The sequence below is a fragment of the Ostrinia nubilalis genome, chromosome 3 (assembly GCF_963855985.1).
Source record: "Ostrinia nubilalis chromosome 3, ilOstNubi1.1, whole genome shotgun sequence".
NCBI lineage: Eukaryota > Metazoa > Arthropoda > Insecta > Lepidoptera > Crambidae > Ostrinia > Ostrinia nubilalis.
In genome coordinates, this window is record NC_087090.1 from 6,182,293 (window position 1) to 6,202,571 (window position 20,279).

Sequence of the window (20,279 nt, forward strand, 5' to 3'; positions counted from 1 at the left end):
CATTACCTCCTTAATTTTGAATTATTTTTAAATTCCTACTGCCATTATACATAAAAAGTGCCTGCCAGTGGCTCGCACTGCATTCCTGGGGATTTATGAATTTCTGGGATAAAATTAGCTGTAGTTTCGGCAACCGAATTGAGTCAGAGCGAACGAGATGGATTCTTAATATTTTATGTGAGTAAGTAACTACCTTTAGTTAGAAAGAAATGCCCAAAAATTGTAGATTACACCATTTGTCCAGTATCATACCTGTACCTATCTCTATGATGGTTATAATGAGTTGAAATTAGTAAAGGGATAACTAAATTCATGGGGTCTAAGAGAGAATTATTACAACACACTACTCGTATTAAAAGTGTTATTTTGGATTTTGAATTAATTTAATTTAATAATTATTTTACTTCTGTACCACTTACCTAAGATTATTACAATTTGTGTTTGATGCTTTTAGGCCAAAATATTTGGAAATCGTTCGCACAAGCTTCCTTTTCAATGCGTCGTTTAAATTGTAGAGCCCGTTCACAATATGCTCTTGAAATCTGATGATTTGATTTTATTGCAGCTTGATAATTACCTTTTGACATGTCTTTAATGTACTCATTTATTACTCATTTATTACATAGGCATAGGTAATGATGATGAGACTGTGTAGCACTAGTTAAGAGAATGAAAAAGGTATCTTAATTTTTCATGCCAGAATTAATTAAGATAAAATTTCCCACAATTTGCAAGATTTGCATAAAGTGTAATTAATACTAGAGCGGCAGGTACTTCGTCAATCTAGACATTCTTAGGAAAATATTTCACCACATCTTATTTTCATGAATTTTATTTTTAACAAGACTTAATTAATAAAACACTAACGCCCGTATTCACAAACATTACTATGAGGTCTCACAGTGCGCGTGGACGTACAGGGTGACACATGAACCAATCACAGAGTTCTATTCAACGCTGTGCGTTCGAAGCAGAAAACTGCTTCACTTAAGCAAGCATCGTTTGTGAATACGGGCGTAAGGCTGAGTTACACCACTTTTAACTTTGACCGTAACTAAAATGATAATCGGCGTTTATTGTATGAAGTTTGACAGATTTTTGACGTTTGTCAAAGTTAAAGTAAGATGGTGCAACCCAGCCTAATTCTTTTATGTGCGTCCACTTAAGCGTAAAAATGCTTTAAAATAATGTAGAGATAAAATACCTTTTTGAGTCCTTAAGAATGTAGATCCCATATTATGTAGGTACAGTCGCGGAATGAAAAGGTTCGTCACCTTAGTGTCGGTTTTCGCTTACACTAGGTACTGTAAGAGTCAAATCTGCCAACATAACAGTGCAAGAAACAGTGCTGCTAACATTTAAATAAATATGACGTTTGCTTTGCTAACGAATAAGGTTTTGCTTGTTTATTTTTCTATCCCATCAGTGCAATGCAATGATGACATTGACCAATTGACAATAGTTTTTTTTATTTAATAGAAATAATAATGGCAGGTTGAACCAACAAGAAGGTTTTAGTTTATCAATCATATTATAATAGGGTTATCTTCTTGACAAGATAAATCGTCAAACAACTTTGATCTGAATAATTTTGAACTTTACTGACGAACAGTTAAAGATTATTTTCTCTAACTCGAGATTATTCTGTAACATAGTTTCAAAATGTGCTCGCGATTCGTTGAAGAAATCAATTTGAAAACTGACGAACCTTTTCATTCCGTGACTGTACATAACTGAAATGTAAACTTTTATCCTGCTCCAAAAACATAATTTTGTAACATACGAAACGTACCTGTTACGTCTCGTACTCGAATCCCAGTCATTAAAGAGTCCCGAATGCCAGAAGTCCTGAGTAAAAGTGTTAACACAACTTTGGATTGACATCAGTCTTTTTAATATGTTTGGGACATTATAAGTTGGAATCAAACTGCTGTTCTGAAAAGATGTGATTCTATTATTTGGATGGAACTTTAAGCTGTGGATTGAGTCATGTAGACGCCTACTGACGGTCGTAAAGCCCGACACCAGAGTTGGGTAAATAAGAGCGAATGTGTATGCTTTATGAGGAGGATTGGTGGTCCTTTTACACCCACTCGCCACTAAAAATGAACTATTGTATCCTCGATTGCTATGATTGATACAATATCTCTGAATTAAGTTTAACGGGATTTCATGAATTTTGTCGCAGTTTTGTTTTAATGACTTTATGCAATAGCGTAGGTAAATTTAAAGATAATGGCGTTAAAAATATAGAGTTTAGGGCCACCATGCAGTCTTCTACATTGAAGCTGGTTTGTTTCATAAAACATCCGGCAATTTTGGTATCCTACATACTATAAAAGGAATATTACATATTCGTACAGGTAACAACAAGTGATTTTAACACAATACGTTACTGGACACAAGCAATACACAGAATCGCAGTATCAGAAACATATAAATAAGATAGGTAAGTAATTAAAATGTTATTTATTTAGTAGTCAAAAACGTTGGTCTGTTGAGTTGTACCATATTTACAGTAATTTTTAACTATTTTATCCAGAAATCTTTATTCCCAAATTATCAAACGGATTTCTACTTCGTTTAATCGTTATCAAACAAAGAAAATGATCATTTCTTGGTAGAGCAAGTAGTACTAAATTATCCATTGTTAATATGGTTGTTTTTCGATTACCGAATGTTGTCAGATAAATTAAAAATTGCCTAGAAAAAGATAAAAATATTTACAGTAGTTCTCTGAAAAGAAATATGAGTTTCCAATATGAGTATACAGTAGTCGCCTGAAAAGAAATAATCAAGTGTTTATAGTAAATTAATGAGAATACGATTGTTCTGTTTCTCCATTTATGATAATGATAACTTGATTGTCATAACTCGATTGACTCAGGCACATTTATATTACCTAGAGCCCTGTTTAAACAGATTTATCTTCCATATCATTCTACATTGTAGAGAAAAATAGTATCTTTAGGAAAGTGAACGAAACTCTCCGCCCTTACTCTATTTTTTTATCTCCCGACGCAAACAGAGGGGTGTTGACCTATAGGTTTAACGTGTATTCGTGTCTGTCTATGGAATCTTCCGTTTTTGTGTTCGAAAGATTACTTCATGTAGACTCTACATTTTAGTGTTCCATTGGAATTTATCAAAATGTGTTCGCCAGCCATTTGCAGTTTGATTCCTTTCTACTGACTGTTATAAATAAAATCCTCTTGATTAAAAAAAATATTTTAATGAATTCAAGCTTAAGATGTAGGATAATAAAAGAAAATGACAATATCGTCGAAATATTTTTTTTAGTTTACAACTAATTTTAATGCGCCTATTCCTGAAAAAATAATAACATTACACTATTTTTGTGAGTTTTTTTATAAAAAAGTAAAATGCTACAAACTTATTCAAATAAAATATAATTAAAATATTGGTGGTTTTATAGTCGTTATCATGGAAAGATTACCTAACTCATTTAAATGATATTTTTTGGGGACGATGTTATTAAAAATATACATAAACAAGTATGTTCTTTAAAAATGTCACTAAATAAATATACTAATAGGATTATAAATTATAACCTAGACCTATAGTAAACATAATGGCATTTTTATATTAAAGCGATAGTTATCGTTTGTAATGTGTATAAAATATACATTTATTGCAATATATTTCTGCAATGCAATGCTAAACGTTCTTTGCGCATGCAATAGTCTCTATCATCTCTTCGTCCCGCTCTGGCGCGCGGCTGCGGTTACTTCAAGACGCGCTCTCTCCCGCTCTAAACCACTGATCACTTTTTATGGGCGGCGCATTTACTGTCACTGCGCGCGCGTTCTCATTAGACACCATTTTGATATCACTCTATATTTGTTTTTAAGAATAATTTGGAGCTCATTTTTCATTTAATTTTATATTTTTTTTAATTTTTCATCTATCGTTCTCTTGTGTTAATTTTCGCATCGATTTCCACACAAAGAATAAAAAGCTTTTTTGCATCGAAATGCAAAGAAATAATTGCAATCGGGATTATCCGGCGTTGAATACGAATTAAATAATAGGTTTGGAATGATATTATTTTTATTGTTATGAAAAGCTCGGTACGTAGGGGAGGTAGAGGGGGAGCAGGCGACAGCGGGTAGCGCGGCCAGTGGTTGCGCCGGGGCCGGGGGCGGCGCCCTGCCCGCCCCGCCCCGCGCGCGCCCGCTCCCGCGCGCTCAGTCCGCGTTCGGCCGTACCGCTTTCGCTTGTGTGCATAAGTGCACCGTCAATACCGATACGAGTTCAACGATAAACCGATTCGAAACGCATACCCTTACAAATTGTGTTTATCAAGTGCATTTTTTTAATCGAGTTATGTATCAAACTTTGAGCTTCTAGTAATAGATGAGTTTTTGAAATTTGTTTTCGGTGATAAAATTTTTTGATGATGAAAAGGGAACGATGTTTCGGACGCTGCCGGTGAAATGGGAAAGCTGAGAGAGGTCGGACTTGCCACAGTTGTTTGATGGATGTGGAAGGTGCGGAGTGCTGGAGGTCGGGAGGCGGCAGGATGGTGGCGGAGGAGGGCAAGACCAGGGCGACGGACTTCTCCATCGCGGCCATCATGGCCCGCGCCGCGGAGCCGCGCAGCCCGCTCGCGCGCTCGCCGCCGCACACCGGTAACTTTAGGCCTAACTTATTAATCAAAAACGCTTCTAAACATACGTAAAAATTAAAAAAATATGTGTTTCCGTTCCGTTCGTATGAACAATCAAGTATTTTTGCAATCAATTGGGTATTGTTTAATTCAAAACGGTTTAAAAGTCTCTACATTGATCATAAATTGTTTTTAATAAGTAAATGCTGAAGACCGCTTACTTTTTTATACAAAAAGTTACAAAAGAGTTAGCAGATAAACATAAAATGGAATTATTCTATGTTTTTAAGCAAATTCTTTATTTATCGCTAAAAAAATTACGGTAGAGTCTTGAATACTGCTAAAAATAATAATATAACCAAAGATTTTTACGAAATCAAATGCCGATATTGTAGAGCCGTAATGAATTGTCACCAAAATATATAATTCCGTAGATTAAAAACAATAACTACGAATTTATTATCCTGAAAATGCCGTAATTAGTTACGCCTAGCCGCTTGCAGTGATTTTATGGGTTATGAAATAGGTAAGTAATTCTAAACTACCTAATCACATATTATTTTTTATCGACAACATTTGAACATTATTTTCTTTGAGTACGTATACGCGCTTTATGGTAGAGTTTACACAAAGGAAACGGAAAATAATACCTAACATAAATTCAGTGTAAAAAGCTTTTGTGATGGTAATATCAAAATAATAGGTATGTAAAAATTAAGTTTCATAACAAGCAAGTAACTTTGTCGTCGCTTCTGTTCGGTCATAAAGATCCATTTGGATCTCAGCTACTATTTTATTAAATACCTACTCGTACATATATCGCTTTCTAGATCTTGTTATCTAAAAACCTTATCAAAATTATTATAATTCAGACAATTAAAAATTAATCAGTTAATTTATTGGTACAGTTTACAAATTATAATTAAAATATATTTTTTGAGTAACTAATACCTATTCTTTAATTTTTATAATGATTATACTTAAAAAACCAAGTAGATAAAATAATATAACATACCCATCTTTATAAGATTTGAATTATATCGATCAAAACAAACAATGCTCCATATATTTTAATATCAGAACTTATTGTAGTAATGTAGAGTCATTCAATCTAATAGTAGCGGCTGGGATAGCCGATTTTGTATAATCGACATTGTGAAAACAGTATACATATTATGTATGTGTTGTAAAATTGACTTAAATACTTACAAAGGCACACTTAAAATATAAAAGAGACTTAAAATAATAATAGAAAAGATGTGTTTTTAATCCACTCATAAACAAAAACCTAAAATAGTGATTATTGAAGTTTTATGAAATGTTACATGACATTGACCCGTGTTTTTCTTAAGAAAAGCATGAAAAGTATGTAAAGTATAGAGATTAAAGACACAGAAAAGCTAAATAGAAAGTACACAGAGTGCTGTACATTTGTCTACTTTTGAATCCACGTAATCAAACGCACAAATTGAAATAAAATGTATAATATGTATAGGTCAATTATTCAAATACCTGCCAGCCTATCTATATTTTCATTCCTACTATTAAAATAAAAGCTATTTCAATAATAAAGATATTTGAGATATCTATTTAACCATTTAACTAGCTCTAATGAGCTGATTTAAAAATAATCTTCACTTGAATTAATTGTTTTTCATAAGCAATAGCTAAAACTAAGCCAACATGTTTATTATACAATTGTTAATGAGTTTCAAATAAGACGGGACTCATAATTTATAGTTTTCAATGGTATGCCTAGATAAATTGTTTAGATTAAAGATATTGAATCAGACAAACTTTATTTTAACATAGAAATCACAATTTTTTGATGTATCAAATTCTTTCTGAATTGGAGTCGCATTTTAAATAAAATGAAAATCCCGTTCCACACAAATACTCAAAAGACTCTACAAACTTATACAGGGTGGTCAGGGAGTTGACGTTCAAAGCTTAATATTAGATTCCTTACATCAAGGTGTATCTAAATCACCTCCAGTCCCCCATATATGATATGAGATAGAGTTAATTTTGTTATTTTTTCCTTCCACCTATGGTTGATTTTTAATGTTTTTTTCACTCTAGCGAGCTTGTAGTTTGTTTTTACTTACTTACGCTAGAGAAATTTCCAGTGAAGAGCAACTTTCAAAGCTTCACGGTCGTTTCTTACCAAGTTCTAAATCACAAAATTAACTCTATCTCCAAAACTAAGCTATATCGTAGAACATACATGGGAGTGATTTAGATAGACCTTGATGTAAGGAATCCAAATTTTAGCTTTGAACGTCAACTCCCTGGCCACCCTGTATAAATTACTCGCATGTAGTAGGGATATTTGAAGAGTCCTTCATATTTTTAGTTATTATGACCTAATTTCTGAAAAGGAACCTGTTATAATAGCGCCTTAGCAAATAATGTATTCGTAATACCGTTCCGAAGTCTTAAACCATAATCACCGCAAAATCTTGAAGGGTTTTTAATGTCTACCGTCAATAATATTTCGGGCAAAGCGAAAGGGGTCCCGTAATTGGTGTGTCGTGCGCGGGCGCAGGCGTCGTGTGTCGGGTCAGTTCGTTATTCCACATTAATTGCGTGGAACGGAACACATTCGACACCAGCCCACGAGCTTGGACACGAAATCCTTGGAAAAATAAAATGACTTCATTTCCCATTTTTTGCAACCACTTTGGTATTTTGTTACAGCGTGTTTGACCCGGGATTTAAGCAGCAAATTCTGTAACTAAATGTTTACCGACTGTTTTCAATGTTTTATTGTTTGTTGAGTGTAAAATTTTTGGGTAAAAATATGTTATTATTGAATTTGTTTTACCCACGTTTTACATGTTGCAGTTATGTGCCCACTCTACGAGTATACTGGTTTATAAAGATGGGCTTCGGTCGCCTGCACCTCTGTGCACCTGGGAAGACCTTATTTCCAACAATTATATGACATGACGTAGTGATGATAAATATGATGAATGTTATTAATGCCATACCTACTTACCTAAATTGAAAGAAAAATATATTTTCTCTTTGTTGTGTCACACATTACTTTCCAAAATGACAAAATACATGATTGATAATAATAACATTTAAGCAAACAATATGAATCTTTTTGAGATCTAAATACAAAATATAAATAAAAATATCTAATGGAATATTTAAAAGTTACGTGATATTATTTCTATTTAAATATGTATGTAAATAGAATTTAAAATTCTTATACTTAACTAAGAAAATTTTGGGTAAAAGAAACATTTCACTGTATTTAGAAGTAAATAATGTTTAAATACCGCTACTGCTAAATGTGGTTTCCTGCGATTTTTTTTATTTTAAACTATTATTACAATGAATGTTCCGCATTGGAAAGTTTATATTATTTAAATTTTATTACTTATTTATAAATATTATTGGAAAGTTTATCAATACTTACTTTCTCTGAAGGTTGATTATAGACAATAGCACATCATTTACCTATAACATGATCCATTAACAAGTATGACATAGCAAAAACTGATAAAACTATGAGAACTGAATCAGAAAAGTTAGTTTCACTCGTTATTGTAAAGTAACAGAAATAATATAAAAAGTATGAGCTACTGACTGCTTAAATCGCACGAGATTAACAACAAATATAAAATGTAATTATTATTCTTGAATTAAGTGCAGATTTAGTATTAACTTAAGCCTAAACTGCTTAGTGTCTAAACTGGGGACCTGAAAATAAATTTCAGTAGGAACGTACCTAATAAATGCGTGGTAGAGATGTATGTGTAAAGTTTTGATTTGATTGTCATTATCAGTAGTAGGTACGTTTCAATTTCTTAAATATTTGTTTTTTTCTTTTGAATTTTTACAAGACATGTTTTGTTAAAACTAATAACAATGCAAGGACATTATGTTTTCAGTATATAAAACACACAAAAAATATAAGATACTTTAAATACTCGCAAAATTTTTCTTGCTATCAGTTTAAGAATAAGAAAATTAGAATTAACCAATTAGAAACAATATAATATCACTGTTTGATTAAAAAGTGGTACGAGACAATTAACTAAGACCTTATGGCTAGGTTGAACGATCAATTTACTTTAACAAACGTCAAAAATCTGTCAAACTCTATACAAAAAGAACCGGTTATCGTTATTATTACGGTTAAAGTTAGGTGGTGCAACTCAGCCTATGTTGGTATACATATATCTAAAAAAATTGCAGACCACGCAGGCTATATTTTTATTTAATTGAAGTAGTTAAAGTGCTTTTGAGAATGTTCGTTGATGAAGAAAAGAAGTGCTTGATTTGGACATCCTGGTGCCCAAGATAATCTTTTCATAAAGTGTTCATGATCAAAATTCATTGATTTTTTTCTGGTCAATCTATATATATAAAACTCAAAGGTGACTGACTGACTGACTGATTGACTGAATGAATGACTGACTGACTGACTGACTGACATAGTGATCTATCAACGCACAGCCCAAACCACTGGACGGATCGGGCTGAAAGTTATGACGTAGGCATCCGCTAAGAAAGGATTTTACGAAACTCCACCCCTAAGGGGGTAAAACGGGATCCACGCGTACGAAGTCGCGGGCGGCCGCTAGTATGTCATAATGTTAGCAATATATGGTGTGGACAGTGGACACGCTTCATTTAATTAAGAAGAATTAATTTCACTAATCTGATAAATCTTATCACATCAGATAATGATTTAGTGGAACGACTTTTACTATATACTAACACGTTTTTGTAAACGCACTACTTGTTTTGAGATTACGAAACCCTAGTTTTACGTATCCGTAATACGTTAACATGTAAGATGAATATGTATGAAACATCTCTACCACTTCCTTTACCTAAAGGTGAGCTATTCATGAACTCTACAAAGAACCCCATTACGTTATATAACATTTAAAGTAGGTAGAGAATACCTCAAGTTACTGCGAATAATTTTACAGTGTTGACTCTACACTAAAGTAAAAAATAAATTAAGGTAGGTAAGTTAGCTATTGAAAACTATAACTCTTTAATTCTGTTGATTCACAATATGTTAAATCACTATATCATGTAACTACCTGTTTTCTTTTTAGTGTAACGAAAGAAACATACAACTACTTACAGATTTTACTCGTGTTTTCAGCTATTTTTACATGAAAAATACTTTTTTGACAGTTCAAATATGTTGTACCTACTATAAGAACCTTAGTAAAATGTAGAGTATTGCCATCACTGTATCATTTATCATCATCAACATCATCAGGTTATTTAATCTCCACTGCTGCGGAGTACGACCCACTCTAGTTTACCAGAGGCAAAAAGGAGAATTCTTATACTCTTCAGCCTGAGCAGATGGGTTGGGGCCTGATGTTTGCATATTTCCCCTTATTCACCTTTTAAGACATCCACGGGAAGAGTGTGGTAGGTTCTATTCTACTCTGCCAGAACCATACGGCTAACGTCACTGCATCGTTTTTTCAGCCAAATTAATGTCATCCAATACTATAAGGACAAAGGCCTTCCCCACGGATTACCATAACAACCGGTCCTGCGTTGGCTGCATCCAGGTGTTTCCCGCGGCCTTCATCAGATCGTCGGTCTTCACTCTCACACTCACGTCACTTAACAAATAATGGTTTTTATCACTGACCTGTATTAATACATACTGGACTAGCTGCTGTCATAATATTTTTGTGCTTATTTGAGTTTTGCTATTTTGGTGCTGTAGGCCATACTGTAGGCAGATACGACTGTCCATGGAATCGTAGTGACGCTTCAAATTGCCACACAAAATTAGCTGTCATTTGTATGGCGACAGCCTGTTCAGTGTGTAATAATACAGGTCACCTGGACTGCCAATAAAAACCCACTTTATTGGCAGTCAAGATGTAGCGTAGATCCTGGCTAAATAGGAGTTGCAGCGATGGGAATAGTCCCGTGCATAGAAGTGAAATTAATATAGATTTTTCTTCAGGTTCGGTGTCGAGACAGAGTTCACCGGCGTCGCTCAGTTCCCCCGCGTCCAGCTGCCGGTCTCCGGGGCCGGACGAGGATGTTGAGGTTGACGTAGAACAGTGCTCGGACGGCGAGAGAGATGCCTCCGACCACGCCATACCTTCGCCCGCTCCCTCATCTGGTAAGTAAGCTTTAAATTAACTAAGTTACTGTGCTGAGTAGACCTTCATCATCAGCATCATCTTCGTCAGGTCAGGAAGTGGACCTACTCTAATTTACAAGAGGTAAAAAGGAGAGTTTGGCCTACACTCCTGGCCAGACTAGTTGGGGAGGTCTGATGTTCCCATATTTTCTCTTAGTCTTCTCTTGCGAAATTCACGTGAAGAAACCTCTCAGCTAAGTAAGCACCGTAGATCTTATGCTTAGTAGACCTTCCCCTTTAAACAGCTAAAGATCTTTAGATTGTATAGATCCTATGGTGTGCGAACTGCGAAGTAGACAGCCATCACGAATACCGTTACTTTTTTTAGACAAATTGTTTTTGCCCACACCAGTTCATATAATAATTAGACAGCGGTTTGGCTACCGTTTAATTTCGGTGTAAGGAACCGTGTAGAGCATTCAAAAGATAAAGATTCGAAACTATTTTATTTATTCTTGAGATGAGAGACAGGCATAGATATGATCTTAAATCGAGCGAGCTTGCTCAAAAGGTGCCTTTAAACCTGTTTCTAATCTTTTGGTTCTATGAGTTGCGGCATACAAGGGCAAAAAAGCAGGATAGGAATATCCGCGATCCTATTCCGAAATCTTAGCAGTGGATACTGCTGGACTAGTCAGTCAGGCTAATTTGGGAAATCGCAGGACAGATGCAATTGCGACGCTATTAATTTTCTTTACTGTAACTAAAACTTTGAAGGTCACCTGACCTGATGGTTTGCACACCAGACTATACCGCCATTTGCGGCTGCGCCTTCGAATCTCGCCGGGGGCAAATGTTAGCGTTAGTACCCGGAGACATGTGCATTTATGTATAATTATGAATGAATATTCATATGTATCTATTTAAGTAAATTTATCCGTTATCTGGACGCCATAGTACAAGCTTTGCTTCGTTTGAGGCTAGATAATTGGTGTGAAGGTTGGAATAATTCATTATTATTATTAACTTTATTGAATACTGCCTCTATAAATGTTAAATATAGTTAATGGTATAGTCTCTAAACAAGGCTTCACTTTAAACTTTCAAATGTATCCTTATAAATGTGACCAAACCATACATTAAGTAAATGTCGTGGATTTAGTAACTGCTCGCGGCCACTTTGACTGGGTACTGTGTTTATTAACCCTTCAGTAGACGGATTGACAGTAATTGAGAATCCAGTTGCTGTCAGAAAATAGAGCAATAAGTAGTTGGATGGAGTCAATATGCCTGTTGGGGACGATTCTTGACGATGGTGCATTCTCGTATTAATCTTCAGGCATGTTATTATTAGTAAATGGTCCATTAGTTCATTTGAACCCAGCTGTCACCCCTCTCAATCAACAGAAAACTTCAAAACGGATGTTGACTAATACCTATTAATGTCACTTTAACCGTAAAGTTACTTCGTCACTTGTTTTCGTATTGAATATTCTTGTAACAGTTCCTCATTTACTCAATGAATATTCAAGGTTAATATTTTACATTATGGGATACAACTTGAGAGCTTTGCTTGGCGCCATGAAACCTAACAGTGGGAATTTTAAAATAATTATGGATGAAAACAATTTGGTTGGAATTGTAAATGCAGATCCGTAATTCCAAGTTGCTCTACAATACAATTAATTTATATCGTTCATTAAAAATATTCCTTTCATATCGTTAATTTTATCTCATTGTAATTAAAGTCTAGTATTACACTGATTAAAAAACAAATTAAGTGCGCATATTTATTCTTTTCACACATACCGCACTATCGTATTCATTCTTTGTGACGCAAAAAGTAAATGAACTCGTGTTTATACGGACTATTATCGATGTAATAAACAGGCTTTCTCAGACAAATACAATTCGGTTCTCACAGTCTGATCGAGTGAGTGCGGAGAATGATGATATCGTCAACGATGCCGGCTATAAAGGCAGACAGTGCAAAACGAGCGCGCTCTCTTCGCCGCGCCGCACACTAGGCTACAGGTGGCGGCGACTAATCGTCGGAGTTGATAAGTTGCGCTTCGAGACGCGAGACACGACACGAGCAACGAGCAAGCCGTAAGCCGTCAGAGGCGATCACAAGTGCACTCTATTAAGCTGAGCTTGAATGTGAGGACGTGATCATAAGAAGGTCGACTCTACCAAAAGTTGTTAAAACGATCCTATATTCATTTACCTCTCGAGGCACAGTAATAGTTCTTAAATATAACAGGGAAATTTCAGCTGAATATTAAAAAATCTAGTATGCACTGATAACTAATTATAAGGGAAATAACGTGCACAACTGGCAACCACAGGTGGCCCACATAGTGTGCGCCAGAGCTTATTGTGCATTGTTTCTCGATGACTGCTAATTCCTGAGATTACAATTATGACAGGTCTAGAATCTCATGTTAATAACAAAACTTGAGTATGTTATCTCGTCAGACGTAAACGTACACTTAAATCAAACGGTTCGAGATCACCCCGATAAGATAAATGAGTAAAAGCGTAATGAAGTTGTGAGAAAATGCAAGTGTAGGCCGAATGGATTAGAGCTCCGATAGACGTCGACAGGTGAGTGCTGCCGAAAAAAAGTTAATGGTGCAGTAGCGAGTCGTGAAAGCAAAAAATATCGGGAGCGATTGGTCATTTCCGATGCGGTATGAGAATGTATTAATGCAATCAGTTTGTGGGTACTTGAACCCGTAATTAAGTTCAAATAATATTCATTACTTAGCTTTGATTACGAGTACTATAATAAATAAGTTACCGAATGTGACTGAATTTTAATCCAAAATAGCAGCTGGTCAATCATAAATGACCGTTGCTAAAATCGAAAGTTTGATATTTTGGATGGCTTTTTACCCGACTGCGCCAGGAGGGTCAAGATTTTGATATTATTTGTTTGTTTTTCATTAGTCCATCACGTATATTTCCATTGTATGAACGAACTATCTCTAAAAAATCATGTGCAAAAAAATAGATAAGTAGATAGATATGTTTTTCTGATATAATCTGCTCTATAAATTTTGCAGCTAATTTTCTACTACTAATTTCACTCTTAAGTCGGGCTAGGATGCGCGCCGTGATTACGTACCTCATTGACGTCAAAATGTATGGGCGAAATCGATAAAATGGCGTGATAAACGCTTATCGCAGCGCACATCCTAGGCCTACAGTAGGCCTAAGATGCGCGCCGTGATAACTTTTATCGACGTTAAAATGTATGGGGAAAATCGATAAAATGGCGTGATAACCGCTTATCGCGGCGCGCATCTTAGGCCTACTGGTAACGTTAAACTTTCTGACACACTCGTCCCATTGACAGAGTTAGGCGAGCGGGACACCCCGTCCCCCGCGCGGCCGCTGCCCCCCGCCACCTCCTGCAACTGCGAGGAGCTGCTCTCGGTGGACTGCCAGCTCGAGACCAAGGAGCTCTGGGACAAGTTCCACGACCTGGGCACCGAGATGATCATCACGAAGACTGGGAGGTCAGTCTCTTTTGTTTTTCTTTTTTTTTGAGCTTATGAAAGCTGCCAATGACCAGTGCCAATCACACTAAATACCTACGTAGTTACTTTTGTTTTTACTTCTTTTAAGTGAAAACTGCCAGCGTTTTAATTGCAATAAAAATGACACCTTTGTTTTTCTTTTTTGTATGGAAACTGTCAGAGTAGGTTCAGAGTCATCTTTGTTTTTTTTGGTCTGTGAAAACTGCCAGTGTTAATAATCTCTCTCTCTCTCTAAATAAAATTATAAGTGATCTTTGATTTTCTTTTTTTTACGATTTGAAAACTGCCAGAGTTAGGCTCAGACTAAATGGACCTAACGGACGAATTTTTATGGCCACTTGGATTGGTAGTTTATTAACAGGACTGAAATAGCCTCTTGTGGTTATGGATTCGAATACTGCTAGGGTCAAATGTTACTGTGATGAGCATAAGCGAGGAGTCATGAAATATTATAGTTTATAAGAATGTAAGTAGTTAGTGTGAATTTTCGTTATTTGGTCACCAAAGTACACGCTCTACCTATCAGCTAGATCATTTTGATTATTACAGGCCCTCTTACATATTTTTTGTCTGGATTCAATCGGTCCCTTCAATTTTCAAAGATTCAAAGGAGCCGAATTCGTGTAGTTCCAGCCTTAGGCGATATGTTTGGCTGGTAGGTAAAAAGGTATAATATCGAAATTGGAATTTAATTTCATACATTAATTGATTCGCTTTCGGTTTGTATCAAGATATCGTTCGTTCGTTCGTTTCAGCCGAAAGACGTCCACTGCTGGACAAAGGCCTCCCCCAAGGATTTCCACAAAGACCGGTCCTGCGCCGCTTGCATCCAGGTACTTCCCGCGACCTTTACCAGATCGTCGGTCCACCTAGTGGGAGGCCTGCCCACGCTACGTCTTCCAGCTCGTGGTCGCCACTCAAGAACTTTCCTGCCCCAGCGGCCATCAGCTCTTCGAGCTATGTGCCCCGCCCACTGCCACTTGATTTTAGCGATTCTGCGGGCTATGTCAGTCACTCTGGTTCTCCTACGGATCTCCTCATTTCTGATTCGATCACGCAGGGAAACTCCGAGCATAGCACGCTCCATCGCTCTTTGGGTGACCTTGAGCCTTCTTATGAGGCCCATAGTAAGCGACCAGCGATCAAGATATACCTTTAGTACATTTCCTTTATATGGCTTTGAGTATAAAGAAATTTGCATAAATTCATCCGAATTAACAGCCATCGATAAATAATTAATATGAATGTGGCCAGCTCCAGTGTCATTTTGGCTCACCATGGCTATAATATCCTTAAATATGAAGTCGGTTGATAATTCACCAATAATTTTAATTTATGTTAAAATTATGTTTCGTGATTGAGATCTATTCAGGGCGGCGACATAATGCCCTCGGCCTTGTAAAGGCGCGCTACCTAGTGGTTACCACTCGACACCCGGGGCTACCTTACCCGTCAACTAACTTATTTTATTGATCAACATTCCTAATTTCGGTAAAAGCCTCTTGCGATACTCAAAAAAGGAATTAAAGTATTCACCACCCGAAGATAAAGCAATCCCGAAATTAATAATTACTCGGCTCATCAACATAATGCAATCTTTCACTCTGCCGAAATCGGAGTCAGAAACAAATTAATTCACTGTACAATCGCCCTCGGAAAGGGTTGAACGGAATGGATTCATCAGGCAAAGTGGCCAATTCCGGAATAATTACTCCGCGAACCCAGCCGTCCTTCAACCCTTTAACGAGATAAATTAAAAGTACATTTTTTCCTAACCATCCGCGTAATGCCACGCCATAAATTCACAGAACCCCAAAGACAACAAGCAAGGGAGGGAAGATGTTTTTATAGTGAAGCCGGAGGTTTATCTAAATAATTGCGTAGACGGCGGCGCAGACCGGAAAATTGGTATCGTGTACCGGCTCCCCGCTCGGAACCCTGATCTTTGGCTGCCTGACACCGAGTAACTGCTCTCTGGGGTGCACACTCGCTCCGAGCACAATATTCAAATTCAAACTCAACCGCCTTTGAGCGACATCTTAAAAAACCAAAAAATCCGTCGTTTAACATTTCAACGTAGGTAGGTACATTTTTCAAATTTTATGATTCCAATATTTATGAACGCTTTATGGTCAACAATAACAGTTTTGTTTATGACCGTATTTTTATTCAATAATGGCAATATTTATTGCCTTACAGACGTTATAGTTCGCGATAAAATATTATGTTTTCATAGGGCTGTGAACATGTTTTAATGTCTTTTGTATGTAGGCGTTGAGGTGAAAATAATATTCGCTATTTTCGAAAAGCATAACGGCTGATACAAAATGCCCACTATTGTAATTACTTACACAAAATTACTTTCATATTCAACAAATGACATAATTTTCTAATAAAAAGCGATCTCATCATAATTTGACTGTCCCTCTTGTTGTTATGACAAATAAGCCATCGGAACAAGTGCATAGAATGAGTATAATCGGGGCATTAGGCTCGTGTCATACGTTATCTGCGGCGAGGGCGCGCCCCTCGCGTGCAGTTAGCCTAAATCACTGTGCTCTCCGGAGAGGATCGCTCCCGAGGGATGTGCTATTGTTCAATTGCGTGTATAGCGAACGTCTCATTTTGATACTAGGCATCTAAGAATAAAAATCATAATCGATAAAATTTTGAAAAAAAAAGTTTATTAGGGATTTCCCATGAAAATAATGTGCACTGAAAAATTATACTCTATTTCGTTTCCTGTAATACTTATTAAACATAAAAAGTTCAATTTACATATTACCACTATTTAAAATTAGATAAACAATAAAGTGCCCGATGTGACACCGAATGCATTACTATACTTTGTTACAAATAGTAAAAAAGTCTAATAGGAAAATCAATTTGCATAATTTACCATTTTATTGTCTCCAACAACTATAAAAGGTGTTCTAAATTACAATAAAAAGTATCAAACGCGTGTAATCTTCACATTCACATCTAAACAAGAGATAAATCAACCCATCCAATCAAAATGGGATATCGGGGACAAATTTTATCAGGGGAGGGCGTCGGGACGTGTTTTTAAATTGCTTTACAATGCCTTCTATTAATTTACTCGTGCGTGTGCATTTAACTGTAATACGAGTTTAAAAATAAAACTGGCAAAAATAACGTGAAAATTGGCAATTTTACGCGTGCAAAACTAACAAAGGCGACCAATAGCAATAAAGTGCGTTACTGTGCTCATTTTTATGACAAACTTAATATGAAAACATAAAGTGGGCCCTTATCTCCGGACATCCCGTAATACGCTTTATCTTTTTTTATTGCGATGCACAATCCGTTCCTTTCCACGTTGGTTCAGTTGGCCCGCTCCCAGCACTTGTCGTATTTTATCGATATTGGTCATATTTTTGTGATACCATCTAACTTGAAGATTATCCGCGTTGTGTTACAAATTAGCCTAACTTTGGTATCTTAATTTGATTATTTCAATATTTATAATTTATTGTTTATTTTCTTTGAATTCAATACGATTGGAGAAAATAAGCTTAAAGGAGCTTCCTTTTTAATAGCGTTATGGTAGAAATATCAACTGTGCATTGCGGTTACAACAGGCGTGGTTGTGGTTATGACGAATAGCTCTATTCTGCGTGCAACTTCAATGACAGGTTAGCAAAACCATGAGTCAGCCTTAAATTGCACTCATAATTTACGCTTGTCGTAACTGTTTCTTTAGCGGTATCAATTAATCACACACGAGTAACATTGAACTGTATCAATATAGGCATGCTAACTGGAGTGTTAGTTGATGTATTAATCTTAAGTAATGTTTAAAAAACATAAACGACATTTCGTTACTATTGACGTTTGTCGTGCACTATCGACGTGTAATATCTTGCACGTCACATCCCTATCGGTGCGCGGTTCGCGAGAAATGTCGGCTCGTCTCGATTTGTTTATTTTTTCTTCATTTTTCGATTCGTCGTTTTGATTTACAATCGGCCACTTTACTGCCGAGTGGACTTTGTTAGAGGGAAGTAAGTGGTGGACGATTTATGTATGGCCGGACAGTCGGTGTGTTCAAAATATTTGTTAAGTCATAACGCGCCCTCTCCCGCCGATGATTACCAACGGGCACCGCAATACGTCAGTCTGCGGTCAGTCCATTGTCAGCGTAAACGAGCCAAGACAAAGTTGTGTTTTGAGCGCGTTCATCTAACTAATCCTAACCATAGAAGATATCACTTGTACTTCTATATTCGGAAATACAAATTATTACAACAGTTTAAAACTTGAAGGTCTTTGTGTTACGTCAAACGGTTTAGTTAGTATGTAGTACTAAATACACAATAGACTTTATTAATATTCATTGCTTTAAAACTGCTAGAATAAAAGATGTAATGCCTTGGATAAAAATACAATACAAGCTTATTTCCATATAGTCAACACGAGTTCAGTTTGTTTCCCGGTCAAATGTTAAGCTGCCAGTTTGCGTCAAATATCCCGATGACAGCTGAGCGACGTAAACAGTTGTTTTTCAATTGTTTTTGTTACATAAAAAGAGCGTTTGAGGGAAAAATTAAAATACAATGCAAAATGAAATGTTTTGATGTCAGTGTCAAGTTTTGCTTGGCGATGATAGCAAACCGTACGCTGGTGACTGGCTGAATAATTGATGAAACTCGAAATAAAATACACGAGTTAATCATAATTTCATATTTACTTAGGCGTCCTTGTGTAGTAGCTGATCTTGTTAATAGTGAGCTAATCCATTCGACGCATTTATAGTTAGGCTGGGTTGCACCATCTTACTTTAACTTTGACAAACGTCAAAAACCTGTCAAACTTCATACAAAAATACCTCTTTAAAATAACAATAACTGAGAATTCCACATACATGCGTGTTAAATAAATACCTACATACTTTTGTAAATTTTCAAGTGTGTGAGTAAATCGATATTTTTCACGACAGAAATGTAGGTATTTTTAATCCATTATTTATTCCATAGATAAATTGACAGTCATATTATTATCCTGAATGTCAATACATCGCCCATCGCATTATCATGGATACCTAGTAACTTTATACCTTAAATCTATTAGTGTCAATTCTTAATTATAAGATTAGGTTCAATTCTCGCAAGTATACTTTAAAGATATTAAAATGATGATTAATTTAGTAAATATGCTCCTCTGAATACCATTCCCATTTGAAAGAGTGTTAACCTTTAGCACCTGGGCACCCTTTGATCACCTCCTACGGTCTTTTGTGCGCGCTCCAAAGGTGTTGACCGTTAAAAAAAGTACAAAACTTATATCATTTAACAAACAATATTTAGTGGCGTTTTGACAGTTATTGTAGTCAATGATTATTGTCGATTATGGTGGTTATAATGCAGTTTTTGCTTGGCGAGGGCGGCCAACAGGTGCCTTTATATTAGCCCTGCAATAAAAACGCTTGTATTTTACGAATTAATGTTTCTGTTTACCTAAATGTAATGAGAGTACTTACGCGCTAAGAACTTAATTTATTTAAGATGATACGCCGTATTTATTCAGTAAAATAACTCTTAAGTAATGTTAACTCTCTTAAAAATAAGCAAATCTATTTAGGCTGATCGAATTTTAATACAGATCAAGAAATTTAATTAACAAATAAAGCTATGCATGATTAAGAACAGCTGTTTCTTATGCGTCTTAATGAAGTCCGTGTTATCAGCCATCAAAATTTTAGGATACGGAGCTTCCAATCGCGAAATCAAAATATAGGGTTGTCGAAATCGTAAAGCATTTATTTAAGAGAACAAACGGAAGGGCAATAAAGAGTGCGGGTCAGCTGGCTTACTTGTAATCGGTTTTAATAAATCGCTTGTGCGGCGAGTGAGAGGGTGGGAGGGAGAAGGGATGTCGGACATGTGTATTAAAGTTAATTGAAATTTTCGTGGGTACGTGTTATTTTGCACTAATGCACCTTTTAGCCGGCGCTGACAGCGCCTGCCGCTCGCCACTCTCGCGCAGCCGGGCT

At 36.1% G+C, this 20,279-nt stretch overlaps 1 protein-coding gene across 1 annotated transcript in view; it reads left to right on the plus strand.

Annotated features, from left to right (window-relative positions):
* Positions 1-4,498: 4,498 nt before the first annotated feature.
* The window catches only part of LOC135088153 (T-box transcription factor TBX20-like), a 79,076-nt gene continuing 63,295 nt past the window's right edge, over positions 4,499-20,279 (plus strand). The window contains exons 1-3 of the mRNA XM_063983039.1: positions 4,499-4,652; positions 10,599-10,760; positions 14,083-14,245. Coding sequence (XP_063839109.1) covers positions 4,499-4,652; positions 10,599-10,760; positions 14,083-14,245 — 479 coding nt within the window. The remainder of the gene's footprint in view (positions 4,653-10,598; positions 10,761-14,082; positions 14,246-20,279) is intronic.